Source organism: Tupaia chinensis, unplaced genomic scaffold, assembly GCF_000334495.1.
Source record: "Tupaia chinensis unplaced genomic scaffold, TupChi_1.0 Scaffold000674_2, whole genome shotgun sequence".
Taxonomy (NCBI): domain Eukaryota; kingdom Metazoa; phylum Chordata; class Mammalia; order Scandentia; family Tupaiidae; genus Tupaia; species Tupaia belangeri.
This window is the reverse complement of record NW_006160198.1, coordinates 3,367,739-3,387,766: the sequence shown is the minus strand read 5'-3', so window position 1 is coordinate 3,387,766 and position 20,028 is coordinate 3,367,739. Positions and strand designations below refer to the sequence as shown.

At 37.9% G+C, this 20,028-nt stretch overlaps 1 protein-coding gene across 1 annotated transcript in view; it reads right to left on the bottom strand.

Moving 5' to 3' along the window:
- LY75 (lymphocyte antigen 75) overlaps positions 1-20,028 on the bottom strand; it is a 192,109-nt gene that overhangs the window by 6,779 nt on the left and 165,302 nt on the right. The window contains exons 35-38 of the mRNA XM_027776510.1: positions 14,354-14,464; positions 7,414-7,530; positions 5,733-5,906; positions 3,735-3,761 (exon numbers count right to left, since the gene is read on the bottom strand). Coding sequence (XP_027632311.1) covers positions 3,735-3,761; positions 5,733-5,906; positions 7,414-7,530; positions 14,354-14,464 — 429 coding nt within the window. The remainder of the gene's footprint in view (positions 1-3,734; positions 3,762-5,732; positions 5,907-7,413; positions 7,531-14,353; positions 14,465-20,028) is intronic.

The following is a 20,028-nucleotide window of genomic DNA, read 5'->3' as shown; positions in this document are numbered from 1 at the left end:
GTCTAGACCAAATGTATCTAGGTCTTTCAACTATTCCCGACATGGTGAGGCCTATCATAGACCTACCTACTCTTCTATATATGTTTCAGTTTACATAGGTCCTTTCTTTTTGAAATATATATGTATGATATATACTGGATGGAAAAATCTCATTTTGTTCAGTAAATGACTAAATAAATAGTAAATTTTATATTATAAAAAAGAAATATACGGGACCAGCAGTTAGCGTAATGGCTATGTCGCTGGACCCCCATGTAGTCAACTGAGGTTCGAGTCCCAGACCCGGCGGCTTAAACTCACGCCGGGCATGTCTGTGTGCGTGCCCAAGATCCCGAGAGGAGAATGGAGGAGAAGGGATTGCGGCATGGTCACCCCCTGGGGGGTGATTTCTTGCTTTCTGTCTCTGTCTTTCTGGCAAGCGCGTGCACCCTAGAGCAAAAAAAAAAAAAAAAAAAGAAAGAAAGAAAGAAAAGAAATGTATGTAGCTTGTCATAGTTCTGGGAAGTAGCTAATCAAAAGATAATGCCCTCCTCCACTGCCTACTTACCCCTTTGATCCATTTTTTTTTTTTTTTGAGAGGCTTTTGCTATAGGGCGTGTGTGCTCGCCAGACAGAGAGACAGAAAGCGAGAAATCACCCCCCCAGGGGGAAGGCCATGCCGCAATCCCTTCTCCTCCATTCTCCTCTCGGGATCTTGGGCACGCACGCACACGCGCCCGGCGTGAGTTTTAAGCCACTGGGTCCGGGACGTGAACCACGGTCAACTACGTGGGAGTCCAGCAACACAGCCATTATGCTAACTGCTGGTCCCATGATCCATTCTTTGGAGCTACTCCTGTTTTATTTGTCCTCATGCTTCTAAATTACATGCTTACATTGTTTTTCTTGATTGTTAAAATATTTTTGTGGTAAAATGCAACAGAAGTTACCAACCAGTTCAGTAGTATTAAGTACATTCACATTGTTATGCTACATCACAACCACCCATCTATAAAATTCTTACTTTACAAAACTGGAACTGCACCTATCAATAACTCCCATTTCTCTCTCTCTAGCCCTTGACAAACACCATTCTAGTTTTTATCTCCATGACATACCTCTATCAGTACCTCATATCGGTGAAATCATTCAGTATTACTCCTTGTGTGGCAGGCTTATTTTACTTAGCCTAATATCCTCAGATTAATGCATGTTGTAGTATGGGTCAGAATTTCCTTCCTTTTTAAGGTTGAATAATACTCCATTATGTATATATATCACATTTTGTTTATCTGTGGATGGACACTTGGAATGCTTCTACTTTTGGCTAATAGTGAACACTACTGTGAACAAAAGTGTACAGGTATCTCTTTGAGTCCCTGCTTTTCAGTTCTCTTGGGTACATATACATGCAGAGGTGGAATCGTTGAGTAAAATATGGTAATTCCGTTTTTAATTTTTTGAGGAGCCATCACTGTTTTATACCACTAACCTTACATTCCCACCAACAGTGTGCAAGGGTTCTACTTGCTGTACATCCTTGCCAACACACTTTTTTTTTTTTTTTTGGAGGGTTTTGCTATAGGGCGCGTGTGCTCACCAGACAGACAGAGAGAGACAGAGAGACAGAAAGCGAGAAATCACCCTCAGGGGGGATGGTCACGTCACAATCCCTTCTCCTCCATTCTCCTCTCGGAATCTTGGGCACGCATGCACACACGCCTGGTGTGAGTTTCAAGCCACCAGGTCCGGGATGCTAACCACAGTCGACTACATGGGAGAGTCCAGCAACATAGCCATTACACTAACTGCTGGTCCCTCCAACACACTTTTTTATAAAACCAGTAGCCAGCTGGGACAAACAGATGGTGTAGTGATTAAATTGCTGAATTCCCATACAGCCAACCAAACTATTCAAGTCCCAGATCCGGTAGCTTGAAAATCATGCTGGGCACATGTGTGTACATGCCCAAAATCCCATAAGGAGAATGAAAGAAAAGCAACTGTGGAGTGGCCATCCCCACTGAGGGTGATTTCTCACTTTCCCTCACTGTCTCTGTCTCTCTCTGGTGAGCCCACGCCTAAGGCAAAACCTCTTAAAAAAACAGTAGCCAGTTAATGGGTATGAGGTGGTGCAATTCATATCGAAATGCTATATACATTGTATTCTTCCTATGAAAGAATGAGGATATAACTCCTGTAAGCACACAAACTCTTACTGAGTATAGTTATGCTGGTGAATACACGAACATGCATCAAGGTGTATACATCTAAGATCTGTGCATTTTACTCTATGTAAATTATGCCTCGAAATATAGTGACTGAAAACTATTATCCAGTGGCGAAAATCCAAAAGTTTCATAACAGGCATTTGTATTACTACTAATGCAAAATGGTACAGCTCCTATAAAAACAATATCAAAGTTATATTCGATCCAACCCAGCATTCGAGGCAATCTAATCTACAAAGGAGTATGTATTTGTGCAGCACTGTTCATAATAGCTGATGTTTGGAAATGAGTAGAGGTTTTTTTTTTTTTTTTTTTTTTTTTTAAGGGGGCAGACACCCGCTGAAAAACAACCAAGGCAAGAAATCCCCCCCGGGGGGCGTGGCCACACTGCAATCCCTTCTCCTCCATTCTCCTCTCGGGATCTTGGGCACACACGCACATGCGCCCGGCGTGAGTTTAAGCCACCGGGTCTGGGACTCGAACTGCGGTCGACTAGGTGGGAGTTCAGCGACATAGCCATTATGCTAACTGCTGGTCCCATAAATGAGTAGAGTTCTGAGGTTGGTTAAATATATGAGAATATTCATACAGTGGAAGCATGCAGTTGTCAAAAAAAGTTGTAAAAAAAGGAAAATTTATCTGTAGATAGGATATGGAGAGACCTCTGGAATATATTAATGAGTTAAGAGGCGAAATAGGTCACATATTTCAATTTGCTTATATTAGCAAAAGAAGCTAAATGGTTAAAGAAGAAACAGTAAAAAAAAAAAAAAAAAAAAAAAAAACTTGAGATGGGGGACCAACAGGTAATGTAATGGTTACATCACTGGACTCCCATGCATTAAACAGCAGTTTGAATCCTGGATCTGGAGGCTTGAAACTCACACCAGGTGCATGTGTGTGTGTGCCCAAAATCCTAAGAGGAGAAGGGGTTGTGGCGTGGCCATCCCCCCTGGTGGGTGATTTCTCGCTTTCTGTCTCTGTTTTTCCAACCTGCACAAGTGCCCTATAGGAAAAATCTCTTTAAAAAGATATAGTAAAAACACTACATCTATCTACTCTACTCTGTTTTTAAGGTAAAACAGAATAGGATAAATAGAATCAAAGTTTGCCTTACATAGTTTTGATTTTTATACCACATAAAATAAACCTGTTCCTTTTTATTAGAAAACCACTTTTAGTAAGTTCTCAAAACAGATGCCCTAGGATTTATAATTACAACCATGAAGTAAAACTTTTAAAGGGAAGACAGTCATTTCCAAGAAAAACAGATAATGGAGTCCAATGAAAAAATACAATTTGGTGTAAAAAATAAAGTTCATTTCACATATAATTTACAGTTACCATGTTTAAAATATTAAGTCATTACTAAGCTAGAAGACCTTGCTATATTCTTCTAATAGTTTATTCTACTTTATGTTACAGAATTAATTTTTTGAAAGGGGTCTGTAACTATTTTAACATGCCAACATTTTAATATATTTTTAATTATGGGAGAAATTTTAAGACCAGATCATTGCTTACCTGATAAATATTTCTTTTCATATGGAACTAAAAGAAAAAGGAAAAATTAAAGTTTAATTATGCTTTTTCATAAGATTGACTTTTAAACACTCAAAGTCATGAAAAATGAACTATTTAGTAGGTTAGTAATAGTATTTCTATTGTTGAATTTTCTGTTATCTGTTTTGAACTTTTTTTTTTGGAGAGGTGTTTCGTTATAGGGCGCATGCACTCTCCAGACAGACAGACAGAGACAGAGAGACAGAAAGCGAGAAGTCACCCCCCAGGGGGGATGGCCATGCTGCAATCCCTTCTCCTCCATTCTCTCAGGATCTTGGGCACGCACGCACACGCGCCCGGCGTGAGTTTTAAGCCACCAGGTCCGGGACGCGAACCGCTGTCTACTATGTGGGAGTCCAGCGACATAGCCATTACGCTAACTGTTGGTCCCATTTTGAACTTTTTAAAGGAAGATGTAGATAGAGGCCTAACAAAAATGAATTAGTTTGTGAAAAAAAATAAAGGATCTCAACAAAAGGACAATAATGATGTAAGGGAAATAAAGATTCTGGTTGGAGAGTCTAAATTAAAGTGTGACTTTACCTCGTTAGTATGGATTTGCTATTTTTGATGATTTGAAGTTAAGTAAAACTTGGTTTAGGTACTAGTACCCTACATAAAACTTATATTAAAAGAATCAGTGTTTTTAAAAATCAAATAAATATTTAAAGTTGAATCTTACTACTACAAAACTGTGACACACATTTATATATAAAACTAATTATAGTTAAGGACCCTGCTGTTTCCAGTAAAAAGTGTGTAATTCCAGATGTAGAGAAAGGAAATCATCAGAGTCGAATGTATGCTTTTGTTTTACAGTAGAAGGGAAAATACTAAGGATGCAAAATGGACAAATGGCTGTTTGTGTCTTGTTTCATATTTTGATGAGGAAATACTTGCTTTCTAAAATATAAATGAACGAACTTTGTGCAGTGTTTATCAAATAATATCAAAATGGAGGGGAACAAGCAGTTAGCGTAATGGCTATGTCACTGGACTCCCACGTAGTCGACCGCGGTTTGCGTCCTGGATCCGGTGGCTTAAAACTCACGCCAGGCGCATGTGCGTGCGTGCCTAAGATCCCGAGAGGAGAATGGAGGAGAAGGGATTGCGGCATGATCATCCCCGCTGGGGGGTGATTGCTCGCTTTCTGTCTCTATGTCTCTCTCTGTCTGGCGAGCGCACGCACCCTATAGTGAAAAATCTCTCCAATAAATAAATAAATAAATAAATAACATCAAAATGGGCTGGGATAATTTTGTTCTTTAAAAACCATTCAGATGGGGGGCCAGCAGGTGGCATAGAGGTTAAGACACTGGACCCCACATGGCTGACAGCAAAGTTAGAATCCCAGGCTAGCCATTCATGCTCAAATCCCAAGAGGAGATGAGAAGAGGACTACAGTGTGGCCTGGAGGGGAGATTTCTTCTCACTTCCTCCCTCTCTCTGGCAAGTGCAAGGGCCCTATAGAAAACAAAAAGTACTCAAATGGGTCAGAAGAAAGTGTATTTTAATTCAGAATTAATTAATGTACCATGATGTAGTTTCTTTTGTTTCACCTAAAGGAAAGATGTTAGTTCTTAGTAGATTCTAATTCTTTGTAAATTAACTTTAGAATTCTGGAATTATGCAGATTAGTTTTCATCACTTCTGCTCAATTAAATCACACGCAGAGATGTTCTTATAATTTCTTTTAACAAAAGAAGAAATTTTGACCTCTTGCAAGCTCTAAGAATAAGGATATAAAATAGGCTTAGTTCACATTACATAGCCCTACCTCTGAAATGTAAGAAAATTATACATTTGAGTTCCCAAGAGATTAGGAAGCAAATCTTCCAACTGTATTCTGAAGTCTTACTCCCTCTATTTAATGATGCACACTAATCTCACAATTATTTGAAAACCAGCCTTTTTTCCCTACCACTCTTAGAATGGAAAAAGGTCTTCAGTCATACTTACTAGCTGTTTTACAAAGTGTTCCTTCCACAGAAGAAACTTCACAATTTCCTTTTTTCCATTCACCTGTCTTGATGTGCAGAAAAGCACAGGTGTCCACTAGATCTTCGTCATCTTCTTGGTCTGTCCACTTATCAAAAGTCATATTTGAATTATCAAACCACTTGAAGTTCGCATCTGTCAGTTAAGAAAATGTTTCAACATTATGCCAGTTTTAAAAGGTTTTAAGGGACCATCAGATGGCATGCTGGTTACGCCACTGGACGCCCATGTAGTTGACCACAGTTCGAGTTCCAGACCCAGTGGCTTAAAAACTCATGTAGAATGTGTGTGTGTGTGCATGCCCAAGATCCCTAGAGGAGAATGGAGGAGAAGGGACTGTGGCATTGCCATCCCCCCCGGGGGGTGATTTCTCGCTTTCTGTCTCTCCAGCAAGCACATGCACCCTATAATCTCTCTAAAACTAACAAACAAGAAAGGCAGGATTGAAAGGCAGGAAGGCAATAAGGTATGTCTGCTGTAAACTTTAGGTTGTAGGATTTAAAGGAGAAATATACCCCATATACAGGCAAACAATGAAGAGGCGGTGTTGGTTTAAGAAGGTTCTTTTAATTTTTTTAGTTTGCAATAGGGCATGCTCACTGGAGAGAGAGAGAAGGAAAGTGAGAAATAAGCCCAAGGGGGAATAGCCATGCTGCAACTCCTTTTCCATTCTCTCATGATTTGGGGCATGTATGCACACACGCCCAGCATGTTTTTTAAACTTTCAGGTACAAAACTCAAACGCAAGTCAGGCATGTGGGATCCAGTACCTTAACTACCATGCCACCTACTAGCCTGGGGTTGGCCCTTTAATGCAGAGATTAAGTGCAGTGCACAGAAAGCCAGATCTCACTATGGCTAGCCATAGCTCAAATCCCAGCAAAGGTGGCTTGAGAAAGTCCTGACACATGTGCTTCATGCCCAAAGACCTGAAGGGATGGAGAAGAAGGGATTGTGGTATGACCATGCCCCACTGGGGTGTACTTTCTTCCTCTCTCTCATATAGTTGTCCAGTGCCCTTTGGCAACAAAAAGAAAAAAAAAAGATTCAGAGAAGATCCCATTTTTGTGACAAAAAGAAATGCATGATATTTTCATGGAGAAAAGTCAAGAAATAGTTAAAATAGTAATAGTAATCTTATCATTTCATTTGAAATTTAAATTTTTTTCCTACAGTGATAATACATTTATGAAATCTTGATAATTTAGTATATTATCAATCACTGACACTAATTTTTATGACTATGCCATATTACAAAAATTCTGAGCCTAAAACTGCTTTTCCCCCTTTATTCGAGAGACAGCCTCCCAATCAGTTAGGATTATAGGGTTGGCCTGGAAACCAAACTCTGGCTTCACATGGGCCTTCCAGCATCCCTAGTAGAGATGCTATCTGTGCACCATGGTGGCTGGGCATAAACCCACATTTTAATCTAGACAAGAGAATCAGGTGTGGCTTTCATCTTTGAAACACACTTGAGTTATTCAGGGGAAAGCTACTGTACAAGTCATCGACGCATATGAAAGTGAAATACCTGGGGCTACAGGAAACAATCTGACCTAGAGAACTGAAGAATCTGAAAGCCACGAGTTTTACTGCCGTTACAGAAAAAGTCATGTCCCACAAGGTAAATTCCACTTACTGTCTGTGTCATAAAACATGCCTAGGAGAATGTCATCTGGTCCTTTCCATCGTTTTTTCAAAGTATCCAGTAAAAAGGCATTTTCTTCTTCATTATGTATACTTATCATATCTGCTCCTGAAATTATTTGTAAAAAGATAAAGCCATGTTCCATAATCAGTGAAAATCACATGAAAGACATAAGAATCATTATTCCATCTATTACACCTTTACATATATAATAAACCTTTTTAAAATAGCAAGGAATTTAACTACAGGGGAAAGAAAACTCCAGGGCAAAAAAACTCCCCCCAAATATACCATAATGTTGAAGAGGAAAACCACAAACCAAACAGACTAGATAGAAAGGCAAATATCTTAGTAAGAAAAACAATTGGTCTCCGACTGTTAAAAAGGGAATTCACTCTCACAAAAAGAAATATAATGCAAGAAATGTGTGAAAAATTCCATCTCACTCATAAAAAGATGAAAATTAAAAGCAGACTTTCAGACTTGCAAATAAGTGCTGGCCTTCAATGTAGAAAAATAGTAACTAATAATTGGCTACTTAGAGTAATAATTAGTACAACCTTCATAAAGAAGATTGGCAAGATGTATAAAAAGCCTTTAAAAGCACCAGCAGGTGATGTGGTGGTTGAGGTGGCTGAATCCCACATGGCCGAATGCAGGCTTCAAGTACCAGACCTGGCAGCTTGAAAAACACATTAGGTGAGTGAGTGTGTGTTATGTGTGTGTGACCAAACTCCTAAGAGTAGAATGGAGGAGAAAGGATTACGACATAGCCATCCCTCCTGGGGAGTACTGTCTCACTCTGCCTCCCTTTTGCTGTTTTTTCCCACAAGCACACATGCCCTATACCAAATTAAAAGAAAATAATAAAGCCTTTGAAAATTACATGTTTTTGACCCAGGGATCATTAAGAATTTATGATAAGGTAATCATTGGTTTTGTACCCAAATAGGCACAATCATTAATGTCCATCACATGCTGTTTATGACACTGATAATTGGGAACAAAAAAACAATATTAGAGGATTAAGTCAATTAAGATATCTATAGCTGAATAAGGTATAATTATTAAGAAATATGCATTACGTATTTACTGCCACAGATATTTTTCAAGGGAAAAATGCATATTATAGAAGTACGCCTAGTATGATCCAATTTCATTTTTAAAGATTTATTAGGACCAGCAGATGGTGAAATGGTTACATTATTGGACTTCCACATAGTAGACTGCAGTTTGAGTCCTGGATCAGCAGCTAAAAATGCTGATCATATGTGTGTGCATGCCCAAAATCTTGAGAGGAGAACTAAAAGAGAAGGAACTGTGGCATTGTAATGCCTGCCCTTGGGGGGGCGGGATGGGGGTGATTTCTCACTTTCTGTCTGTTTCTCTCTCTCTGGCAAGTGCAAGTGCCCTATAGCAAAAATCTCTCTCTCTCTCTCTCTACACACACACACACACAAAGATTTTTAAAAATATGTTTACCTGGGACCAGCAGATGGTGTAATGATTACGTTGCTGGACTCCCGTGTAGTCTACCACGGTTTGAGTCCCAGACCGGGTGGCTGAAAATTCATGCAGGATGAGTGCGTATGCATGCCCAAAATCCCGAGAGGAGAATAAAGAAGGGATTGTAGTATGGCCATCTCCCCTGGGGGGTGTTTTTTCTCTCTCTCTCTGTCTCTCTGCGAGTGCATGTGCCCTATAGCAACTCACAAAACAAAAACATTTACTTGGGGGAAGTGTCTAGAAACACAGTCACTGGGAACCAGCAATTAGCGTAATGGCTATGTCGCTGGACTCCCACGTAGTCAACTGCGGTTCGCGTCCCGGACCCGGTGGCTTAAAAATCACGTCGGGCGCATGTGCATGCGTGCCCAAGATCCCAAGAGGAGAATGGAGAAGAAGGGATTGCGGCGTGGCCATCCCCCCTGGGGGGTGATTTCTCGCTTTATGTTTCTATGTCTCTCTCTGTCTGGCGAGCGCACGCGCCCTATAGTGAAAATCTCTCCAAAAAAAAAAAAAAAGAAACACAGTCACCAAAATGTTAACAATCATTACCTTAGGCTGGTCAATAGAGAAGTGATTATGTCTTAAATATTTGTATATGCCTTTTCTACATTTTCTACAGTGATCAGGCATTAGTGGTATAATTAAGAAAAGAACTTTTAAAGAAAATACAAAACTAAAATTTACTTTTAAAATACTAATTAGTCCAAAGGCAAAATTCTGCAAGGTTCTCTCCCTGTAACGTCTCCATCTTTAAAAGCTGTGATAGTTTTTTCTTATCAGTGCATGCTACGATCATCTCCTGTCTCTTAAAGGTCACATAGACTTTTTATCTGTTTTACTCTCAAATTTACTTGTAAAATGTGACCAGAATGCCACTCTAAAAAATCTTTAAGGGAAATATTTAACTAGGTTATAGTTTATGCTTAAGTATTCAGAGATGAGGTTGTTTTGTTTTGTTTTTTTATCTTTTTCTCTGACCTTGTGGCAGCCAATGGAACTTTAATGATTTTTAACATTGCAATCTAATTAAATATTGTATAGACTTAAATTATTATGTCAAGCAAATGAGACACACATTCATTTTCTTTAACAAATGACAGCAGAAATCCCTGAAGAATGCATGTGCTCCAGCGAACTTTTTTCACAATGCATTACCAGTGACACTACCTGCTGAGATGTAATTTGGGTCTTTAATTCTTTTTATAGCTAGTGACATAGCTCATATATCACAAAAAGGAAAGATTGAAAATATTATTGGTTATAATAGCTAATGTATAAGTTAAAGATGAATGTGCAAAGTAAGAAAAATTTTAGCTTCTCACAATAGTTTTCCTAAATGAAAAATAGTAGCAAAAGAAAGGAGAGGCAACATCAAGTAAATTAGCACCAAACACTGAGAATATTACAAGTGTATAATAGTTCTCTCCAGCCTTAGAAATAATAAGTCACTTATTTTCTATACTCCAAATTATAGATTTTAGATGAAATTTTTTTATGTCTGGGGATATTTTATCCAAATGTAAATATTGTAGTATTCCTTTTTTCCTTCTTACATAGCAAATGTAATTTACATCAATGTACTATTCTAAACCAACACACTACCCTAATAAAAAACACCTACCTAATATTACCAAGAATAAGTAACAATGATACTAAATTTAACTAAGTTCCTGACTCACTGCTGAAATGGGTGTGTCTGAGGTGGAAGCAAATGTTTAGGATTATCAAATAAATGCAAGTGTTCTTAGAAATGCATGAAGAACTTTAAAAATCAAATCAGTAAGAAATTTATGAATTTTCAACTAAGGGAAAGGGCATAAGTTTCTTTAGCTACAAGATACATTTTATAAGCATCTTTGTATACAATTAAAAGTTCTTTAAGGGATACCCTACTTCAACAAGTAGAATTAATGAGCTACAGAAACAGCAATCAAAAATCAGGACACAACATTGCTGGGTGTTTTTAATTTAGTTTTGCTTTGTTTGCTGAAGAAATAACAACTATTACTAACTACAGTTGAGTTGCAGAAGAAGTCAGCCAACAAGTATTAATTATGCCTCCCAGAATAAACCACTGCTTAACTAAGACAACCATTAAAATTGAGCAAGGATTTTGATCTTGTGATGTAACAAGCTAATAAGAGAATAGGAACTTGTATTCTTGGGTTTTAGCTTCCAATGTAATTTATGTCACTGATTATGTTTATTTCTCATTATACCTAATATAAATTATTTTAAAAAGAGAAAGTAGTTGTAAGGGCAACTCCATTTAAAAAATCTTGTAAGCGGAGTCAGCAGGTGGCATGGTGGGTGTTGGACTCTTACATGGCCGACTGCGACTTGAGTCCCAGACCTGGCAGCTTTCTTTCTCATTTTCTCTCTCTGTCTCTCTCTCTCGCTCTGTCCCTCTCTGGTCAAATGAAAATAATTAATTAAATTAAATAATTCTTTTTTTTTTTGAGAAAGAGATTTTTGCTATAGGGTATGTATGCTCGCCAGAGACACAGAGACAGAGACAGAAAGAGAGAAATCATCCCTTAGGGGTGATGGCCACGCTGTAGTCCCTTCTCTTCTGTTCTCCTCTAAGGATTTTGGGCATGCACACCTATGCGCCAGTCATGAGTTTTAAGCTGCCAGGTCTGGGACTCGAATCTTGACTACATGGGAGCCTAGCGACATAACCATTATACCATCTCCTGGTCCCTGTGAAAGGCACTTCTAAATGCTAGAGTTTTAAATATACCTAAGACAAAATTTAATATATGTATAAATATATAATATTCACATTTAATACTTATATATATTTATTTATATATTTATATATATTTTAGGTTTCATACAGTAATAAAATGAACCGTTAAAGAATCAGTGACTCTCATGTCATTCGTTTAGATATTTCAATTTAAAAAGACACACTAGCTTACATCATAGGTTTAGATTGAGCTGATAAGTATCACAACAATTAATTAGAGGTTTAACAAAAGGATGCATTTTAGACCAAATATTGGATCATCAGAAAAGTCTTGACAAGGGCCAGCAGGTGGCATAGTAATTAAAGTGTTGTTCTCCCACATGGCCAACTACAGTTCTAGTCCTGGACCCAGCAGCTTGAAACACACCAGGCATGTGTGTGAGCATGTTCAAAATCTTTTTTTTTTTTTTTTGAGACGTTTTTCACTATAGGGCGTGTGTGCTCGCCAGACAGACAGAGACAGAGAGACAGAAAGCAAGAAATCACCCCCAGGGGGGATGGTCATGCTGCAATCCCTGCTCCGCCATTCTCCTCTCAGGATCTTGGGCCCACACGCACATGCACCCGGCGTGAGTTTTAAGCCACCAGGTCTGGGACGCGAACCGCGGTTGACTATGTGGGAGTCCAGCGACATAGCCATTACGCTAACTGCTCGTTCCCAGCATGTTCAAAATCTTGAGAGGAAAGTAGAGGAGAAGGGATTGTGGCATGGCCATCCTCCCCGGAGGGTGATTTCTTGCTTTCTGTCTCTCTGTCTGTTTGGCAAGCAAACACATCCTCTAGCAAAAATCTCTCTCTAAAAAAAAAGAAAAGTCATGCCTTTTTTTTTAATGTTTTCTAAGTAAAATCAGACTTTTCCAATTACCTAATATATATATAACTTCAAAGCACTTCTTTATGAAATGACATTTTTAAAAGAATTATTTAATTTATTTTTATTTATTTATTTATTTAGAAAGGTTTTTGCTATAGGGTGCATGTGCTCGCCAGAGAGACAGAGAGAGACAGAGAGAGAGAAAGCGAGAAATCACCCCTCTGGGGGGATGGCATGCCACAATCCCTTCTCCTCCATTCTCCTCTCAGGATCTTGGGTACGCACACACACATTCCTGGAGTGAGTTTAAGCCACCAGGTCCAGGACTCAAACCATGGTTGACTACATGGGAGTTCAGCGACATAGCCATTAAGCTAACTGCTGGTCCCGAATTACTTTATTCATTCATTCATTCATTCTTTTTCATTTGATGAGAAAGAGAGACAGAGAGAGAGAGAAAGTGAGAAAGCAAGCTACCAGGTCTGGGACTTGAACTGTGGTTGGCCATGTGGGAGTTTTCAGTGCCTTAACCACCATGCCAGCTGCTGGCCCCTAAATAATATTTTTTTGTTTAAAATTTTTACAATGTGTGATTATAGATGTATTACCCAGAAAACACTGAGTGTATGTTCTATCAAATGGCCTTTTTATAATTTTTCCTTAATTTCCTTTACCACTTAATGGTCTTGCTTCATGGTCCTATGAAATCTGACATCTGCCTACACTGCATGCCTGAAACAGCACTTTATTATTCAGGACAGAATAATAAAGTGATTAAGGACTGCTAAAATCCAGCAACTTGAGTTTGAATCTTGGCTCTTCCAATTATTACCTATGTAATCGTGAACAAATAACAAAATTACTTCTTTTAATACAAAGAGGCCAATATGGGCCAACAGGTGGTATAACAGTTAAGGTGTTGGACTTTCATATGGCCAACAGCAGTTCCCGTCCTGGATCCCATAGCTTGAAAATTACTGAGTCTACGTGCATGCCCAAAATCCTGACAGGAGAATGGTGAAGCAGGGACTTAAGAGTGGCCAGGGTGATTTCTTGCTTTCTATCTTTGGCAAGTACATGAGCCCTATAGCAAAAATCTCTCAAAAAATAAAATCACTCTGGGGTGACTAGCAGGTGGTAAAGTGGTTAATGCACTAGATTCCCACATGGCTGACTGCGGTTCAAGTCCTGGACCTGGCAGCCCGCTTTCTCTCTCTCTTTCTATGATGAGCACAATTGCCCTATGCCAAAATTTAAAAAAATTAAAAATAAAATTGAATAAATAATTCTTATTAAAAAAAAAGGAAAGAAAATAAAAGAAAAAAAAAAAGAAAGAAAATCACCCGAAAAAATCACCCTGGGTGTGTGTGTGCCCAGAATCCTGAGAAGATAATGGAAGAGAAGGAATTGGAGCATAGCTGTTCCCCCAGTGAGTGACATCTCATTTTCCCTCTCTTTGTCTCTCCCTGGTGAATGTATGTACTCTATGGCAAAAATTTGGAATAAAGAAAAAATAAAATAGAAGTGTAATGAAATACTTAACAGATTTGTTATAATAAAGCTGGATAGAGTACAGGATGTGTGCTAACACATGACCTGGCAGAGAACACCATGTTAAATGCACACTGATGTCAGTAAGATGCTGTTACTCCATTTTGGACAGTATTGTCCAAGAACTGTTTTACTCGAGGACTAAATGTTTATCTAATTTCACTGTCCATGGCTAATATATTAGAGAAAAAAGTTGTATATTTTTCTAAGGACCCAGTTAAAAGTCAGATAAAACAAACTATTATTTTAAATAAATTAGTGGACACTGTTTACTAATTTTTGACAAAAAATAATAAGGCCCTTACCATGGTCAGTACACTGACTTCTGACATCTTCTATGCTTTCTACTTTGATGGCTTCTCGAAGAAAAATGTAACAACTGTCATGGAACTGAACCCAGGTGGGTGAAGGGCAGTCTGTGGAAAAAAGAAAAACTTGTTAAATAACCTGAGAATAAAACTTACACGAATTCCTAAAGGTGAGGGTATCAGATGTTGAATTTTCACACACAAAAAGGCAATTTCCCTGGTTAAATCTTTGTTAAAATAAGAAATCGGTTTGTTTCTCTTCATTATCTATGTGGGAAAAGAGAAAAGTGCTAATGATTCTCTTCTGATCTGACAGAACAAAGTTACAAGTCTTTAGATTGTTTAGGAATTTAGACATGTAAATTATAGCATTATTACCAAGGCAATAAGATAATAAACTATCAATGAAGACAGCCAATCAGAATTATGGGTTTCTCTTTGAAGGTTATCTTTGCAGCATATAATAACAATTTCAAAAGAGTTTTACAAGATCCTTTTGTTCAAATTATACCTCCAAGAACAGAGAACAAGTTGCTAGTATGAATATTCAGACAAATTTTCACATTGCAAAGGAAAACAAGATTGATGCTCTTAGAAATGTTCTTAATTTAACACCTCTTCAAAGCAGATTCTTTGAACTAGTTCTATGAACAGAGCCATATCTCTTCTTCATTACTGTAGGGTAGAGCATCACCTCTTTTATCTCTATCTCGGTCTTTTCGTTCATTATGAAGATGTGTATTTTAAAGCCTAGGCTCTGGAATTCATTAGTTAGCAAGATAAGCAAACTTAAGCTTGTAAGAACTTACTTTCACCACCCAAAATGGAGAGAAAAGAGGACTTAAGTCCAGTGACTAAGAGTATAAAGTAGTAAAGCTTCCATATTTTATAGGATAATATAGGCAAAATCTTAATGATTTTACACATATAGCTAATACACATATAGGTTTTATTTTTAAGTTCCATATGAGAATATAAATAAGTAGAGGCCCTACTACAAAGATAAAAGGCTTTTACCAATCAATTATGTTCATCTATATTAATTAAACCCTCTTGATTTTACTAAGCTCAAGTATGTCAAAGACCATTACTTGCCCCCAGTATTTGATCTTGGCTTCTTACTTGGGCACCACGCTTGATTGTTTCTCCGTCTTCTGGTAATTTTTGGACAATGAGGTATGATCAGAGTGAAATGGTCAAGGTACAGGTCTTGCTTTGAGAGGAAGGAGTGTGCTCCTTATACTGTATTTCCTCTTTCCCACTGACTAAACTGCATTAGCCATCTTTAACCATGTAGTCAGTGGAAACACCCTAGGAATAAATACCAATAAGGGGGAAGGATTTTTAGATGGCATTGTCATATTATACGCAGATCATGATGACAGAAAAACTATTTTATATAGCGACTGGACCAATAACTTAATAAACCAGACAGCTTATCTTACAGTGTCATATGTGAGCTTTCTCTGGCCTCATGCCACATTTAGAAGTTCCAAGATGTACTAAGATGATGGCAGGTGTCCCACGGTATTAATATAATTTATTTTAAATACAGGTGTTTTTCTATTTTTTTCCCCTTCCTGATGTTTGATAAGCACTTGTATTACACGTGTGACTACCCTGACTCATACTCTGGCAGGAATCTAGAACTTTCCCACCACTGTGGCCTACAGATAGGTACATAGAGATGTTTTAGCAATAAGCACTTTTCTTTGGGAAAATGCTCATTATGAAACACTAAGCTAAAAAAGTTTTTAAAAATCTGGCTATGAAATTATATGTGCACTGTAATCTCAAGATTTACAAAGCATGAAATCCAGGAAGATTTATGGTGATTCCAGGCACCTTCGAAGAAAGAGGGGTCAGAGGGTCTGAAAACAAGGCATTTGGTTCAAAGTCTATATATGAAGTAACTAGACCCTTATATCCTCTTTTTGAGAAACAGCATTCAGTCATCTTGAGTTCACTATATACTAGTCTGGCTTTTACTCATAGGAAAGACTTATTTTTTCAAATCCACTTCTAGAGCATCAAATATTATTCTGTCTCCACTCATCCTTTAAGGTCTAACACCACCTTCAAGACACATCACCACTGGAATTTATTTTGACTTTTGCTTGCAATTTCACCACACAGTTCTTTCTCTCCTAAGCCACCATCCAATGGCAGGGTAAAGGACCAGTTAGGAGCATGGCTTTACAGTCAGACAGAGTTGGTTTTTATCTTGATAGACTACAGACAACTTCTTGTATTTCTTCGGGAAAAAAAGGAAGACCTACTTCAGTTTGCTTGAGAACCTTAAGTAAGAGACTGCAAAACTGCACAGCCTAGTACTAGCACAAGGAAAGTACTCAAAATTGTAGTTTTCATCAACCATTATCATTCTTGACATCCTTGTCCCCTGAACACTGATGACTCTGAAAATAGGTACTGACCCTTGTAATTTTTGGATCCCCAAGACATCAGATGGTTCTTGGACTATAATAGGGATTTAAAATATTTTGCTGGATGAATAAATCTTCCTCATTCTTTTTTTTCTTTTTAATTGCCAAGAGGGCACATGCATTCATCAGAGAGAGAGAGAGGCGAAAGCACCCCCCAATGAGTCATAGCCATGCTGCAATTCCTTCTCCATTTATCCAACTTGTCGGGATTTGGGGGCATGCACACTCCTGCACTCATCATGTCCTTCAAGCCACCAGGGTCAGGATTCAAACTGCAGTTGGCCATGTGAAATCTAGTTCCCTCAACCATTAGGCTATGGGCCAGCCCTTCTTCATCTTAATTTTATTATCTCTTTCTGTTTATTTGTTTTCTTTTTCTTTTTCATCTATTTATTTACAGTCATTCATTATACATCAATATTGTATACAAAATGAGATTTTTCCAGCCAGTATACATTGTATATTGGCTCAATCAAAGAGATTACCATACATGTTACCATCAACAAATAATTTTCTATTTCTTCTTTCTTATATATTTTGCTTTATTCCCAGCCCCCCATTCCCTACCTCTCACTCTCTGCCAACTCCCTCCCTTCTCCCACACTGTCTCTGGTATGTACAACTGTTTTCCACACTTTTTTTCCCCCATTTATTGATTCACTAAAGATCTTAATTTAAAGACTTTCAATAGCAAGCACAGCTGATATGTACATATTTATGACTTTAGGTGTAAATCTCAGTGAGTAAAGTGAACACACTATAAAGTAGCACTTCACTGGGGCTATATAGATTACTGCAGCCATTAAGTAAGTATTAACAGGTACTTTCAAATGCATTTTTAGTGAAAAAAGTTTAGTTTTAATAGATCAAAATCAAAAAATGTTAAATTTGCTTAAAATTTAAAGCCAGGAAAAACATTAGGATTTAGTTCAAATAGTAGGTAGAGGAACCTATCAACAGCTTAAAAGAAGACAAAAATCCTTAAATATGGAAATCAAAGCATTGAAGAAAATCAGTAATGTTTTAGACTAAAATCAAAAAATTCTATTTCAGTAGTTCGGACTCATGTAATTAATCTCTCTTCTATTGAATTTGCAGTGTTACTATGGTCTGATCTTTCCATTTAAACTCTGGAATTTAACATTCAACTCCATACCTGTCCCTACCATTAGGCTGGCTATGTTCTTGCTTGTTTCTTGTACTCTTATTTCTTTGTGTCTGACTTTAATTTTCCTGGCACAGTACTCCCTTCAGAACTTCTTGGAGAGCTGGTCTGGTGTTGGTAAATTCTCTAAGGTTTTGCTTACCTGAAAAAAAATTTTTTTCCCATATGAAAGATAATCTTGCTGTGTATAGTATTCTTGGATGAAATTATTTTTCACTTAACACTTTGAATATATTTTCCCATTCTTTCCTTGCTTGCATTGTTTCCGATGAGAGGTCCGATGTTAGCTTTATGGAATATCCTTTTGAAAGTAACTTGACATTTCTCTTGCCAACTTTAGTATCTTCTCTCTGTGATTTTGGTCAATCTGATCATCAAGTGCTTGGAGGAAGATCTTCTGGGGTCGATTCTATGTGGGGTCCTTTGTATTTCTTGGGTCTGGATATTTGAGTGCCTCTCTAGGTTTGGGAAGTTTTCTTCCAGGATTTTATGGAATAGATTATCAATGCTTATATTAGTCTCTTCAGCTTCTGGGATACCGATGATCTAAATGTTTGGGGGTTTAATGGTATCTAGTATTACTCTCATGTTATTCTCAATTTTTGGTTATTTTCTTACTCTCTTTGGTGAATTTTTCTAGGTCATATGTTCAGTCTTCTACATCTGAGATTTGATTTTCTGTATGATCTAATCTGCTTTTGATATTTTCAAGGAAAGTTTTGATTTCCTGTGTTATAGCCTTCATCTCTAACAGTTCTGTTTGATTCTTTGTTATGATGTGTAACTCTTTTTTCAGATTGTGCAAGAACTTCCTCACCTCCTGGAACTTGGTGTCTCTTTTCTTTATCATCTTCTGGTGTTCATTGTCTCTATTCTCTTGTGTTTGTTAGCTTTGTCACTATGAATATTTTAAATTCTTTATCTGATATCTCCATGAGTTCCCTCATATTCTTTGTGGGGGAAGAGGAGTTATTCTGTTCAATTAGAGAAGAGATATTTTCTTCAATTTCTCATAGTTTTAAAAAAATTTATTTATTTTTAATTTGATCAGAGAGGGACAGAGTAAGAAAGAACGCAAGCTGCCAGGTTTGAGACTCAAACAGCAGTCAGCCATGTGGAAGTCCAGTGCCCTTAACCACCACATCACCTGCTGGCCCCCATTTCTCATATTTCTTGCGCCTCTGTGGTGGTTTCTGGTCATCTGATGGATTATATTTTTTTTTTCTATTTTTTAGAGTTAAATCTGGGCAATTAGAGGAATGCAGAAGGAGGTGCCCTGCAATCTATAGACAGTACCATTCTTCTCCCTTTGCACAATTGATTGAATGAAAATTGAACATTAATCTGACCCTAAAAGTATTCAGATATTTGGCAACTGAGCACCTGGACCTGTCTAGAAAATCAGTGTATGAAGGCTGAGCAGAAAAGTGAGAAAGGTAAAAAGAAAAAAGATTAGGAAAAAAAAAAAAAAAAAAGGAAAACAGCAAAGAGAAAAAAAATAAAACAGAACAAAAACAATAAGAAAAAGAGAAGAAAAAAAAATTTATCAGAAACTGAATGGGGCCACTTGGAACTCAAATACAGATGGGTGCTGATTGGTTTATCCTATGGGGGCAAGGAAAAACATAAGAATTAGAAAGACAAAAGAGCAGCAGAGAGCTAAGTTTAAAAATTAAAAAAAAAAATGTAGAGAGAGAGAGATGGAAAGAGACAGAATAAATAGGGTGCTCTAATCTGGCTCTTGACTAGACTGGGAAGCAGGAGGGTGAAGTCTGTGCAGAGGGTCTTCAGTGATCAAAATTCCTGAATGGGACCGCTTGGAACTCAAATATAGATGGCTGCTGATTGGTTTTTCTGGCTCCTGGCTAGACTAGGGAGCAGAAGGTAAAGTCTGGGAAGAGGGTCTTCCGTGGTCAAAATCCCTGAATGGGTCTGCTCAGAACTCAAATACAGATGGCGGCTGATTGGTTTATCTTGGCTCCTGGCTAGACCAGGAAGCAAGAGGGTGAAGTCTTGGGTGGCCGAAATCCTTAATTTTATCATCTCTTCAGTATATTTGAACA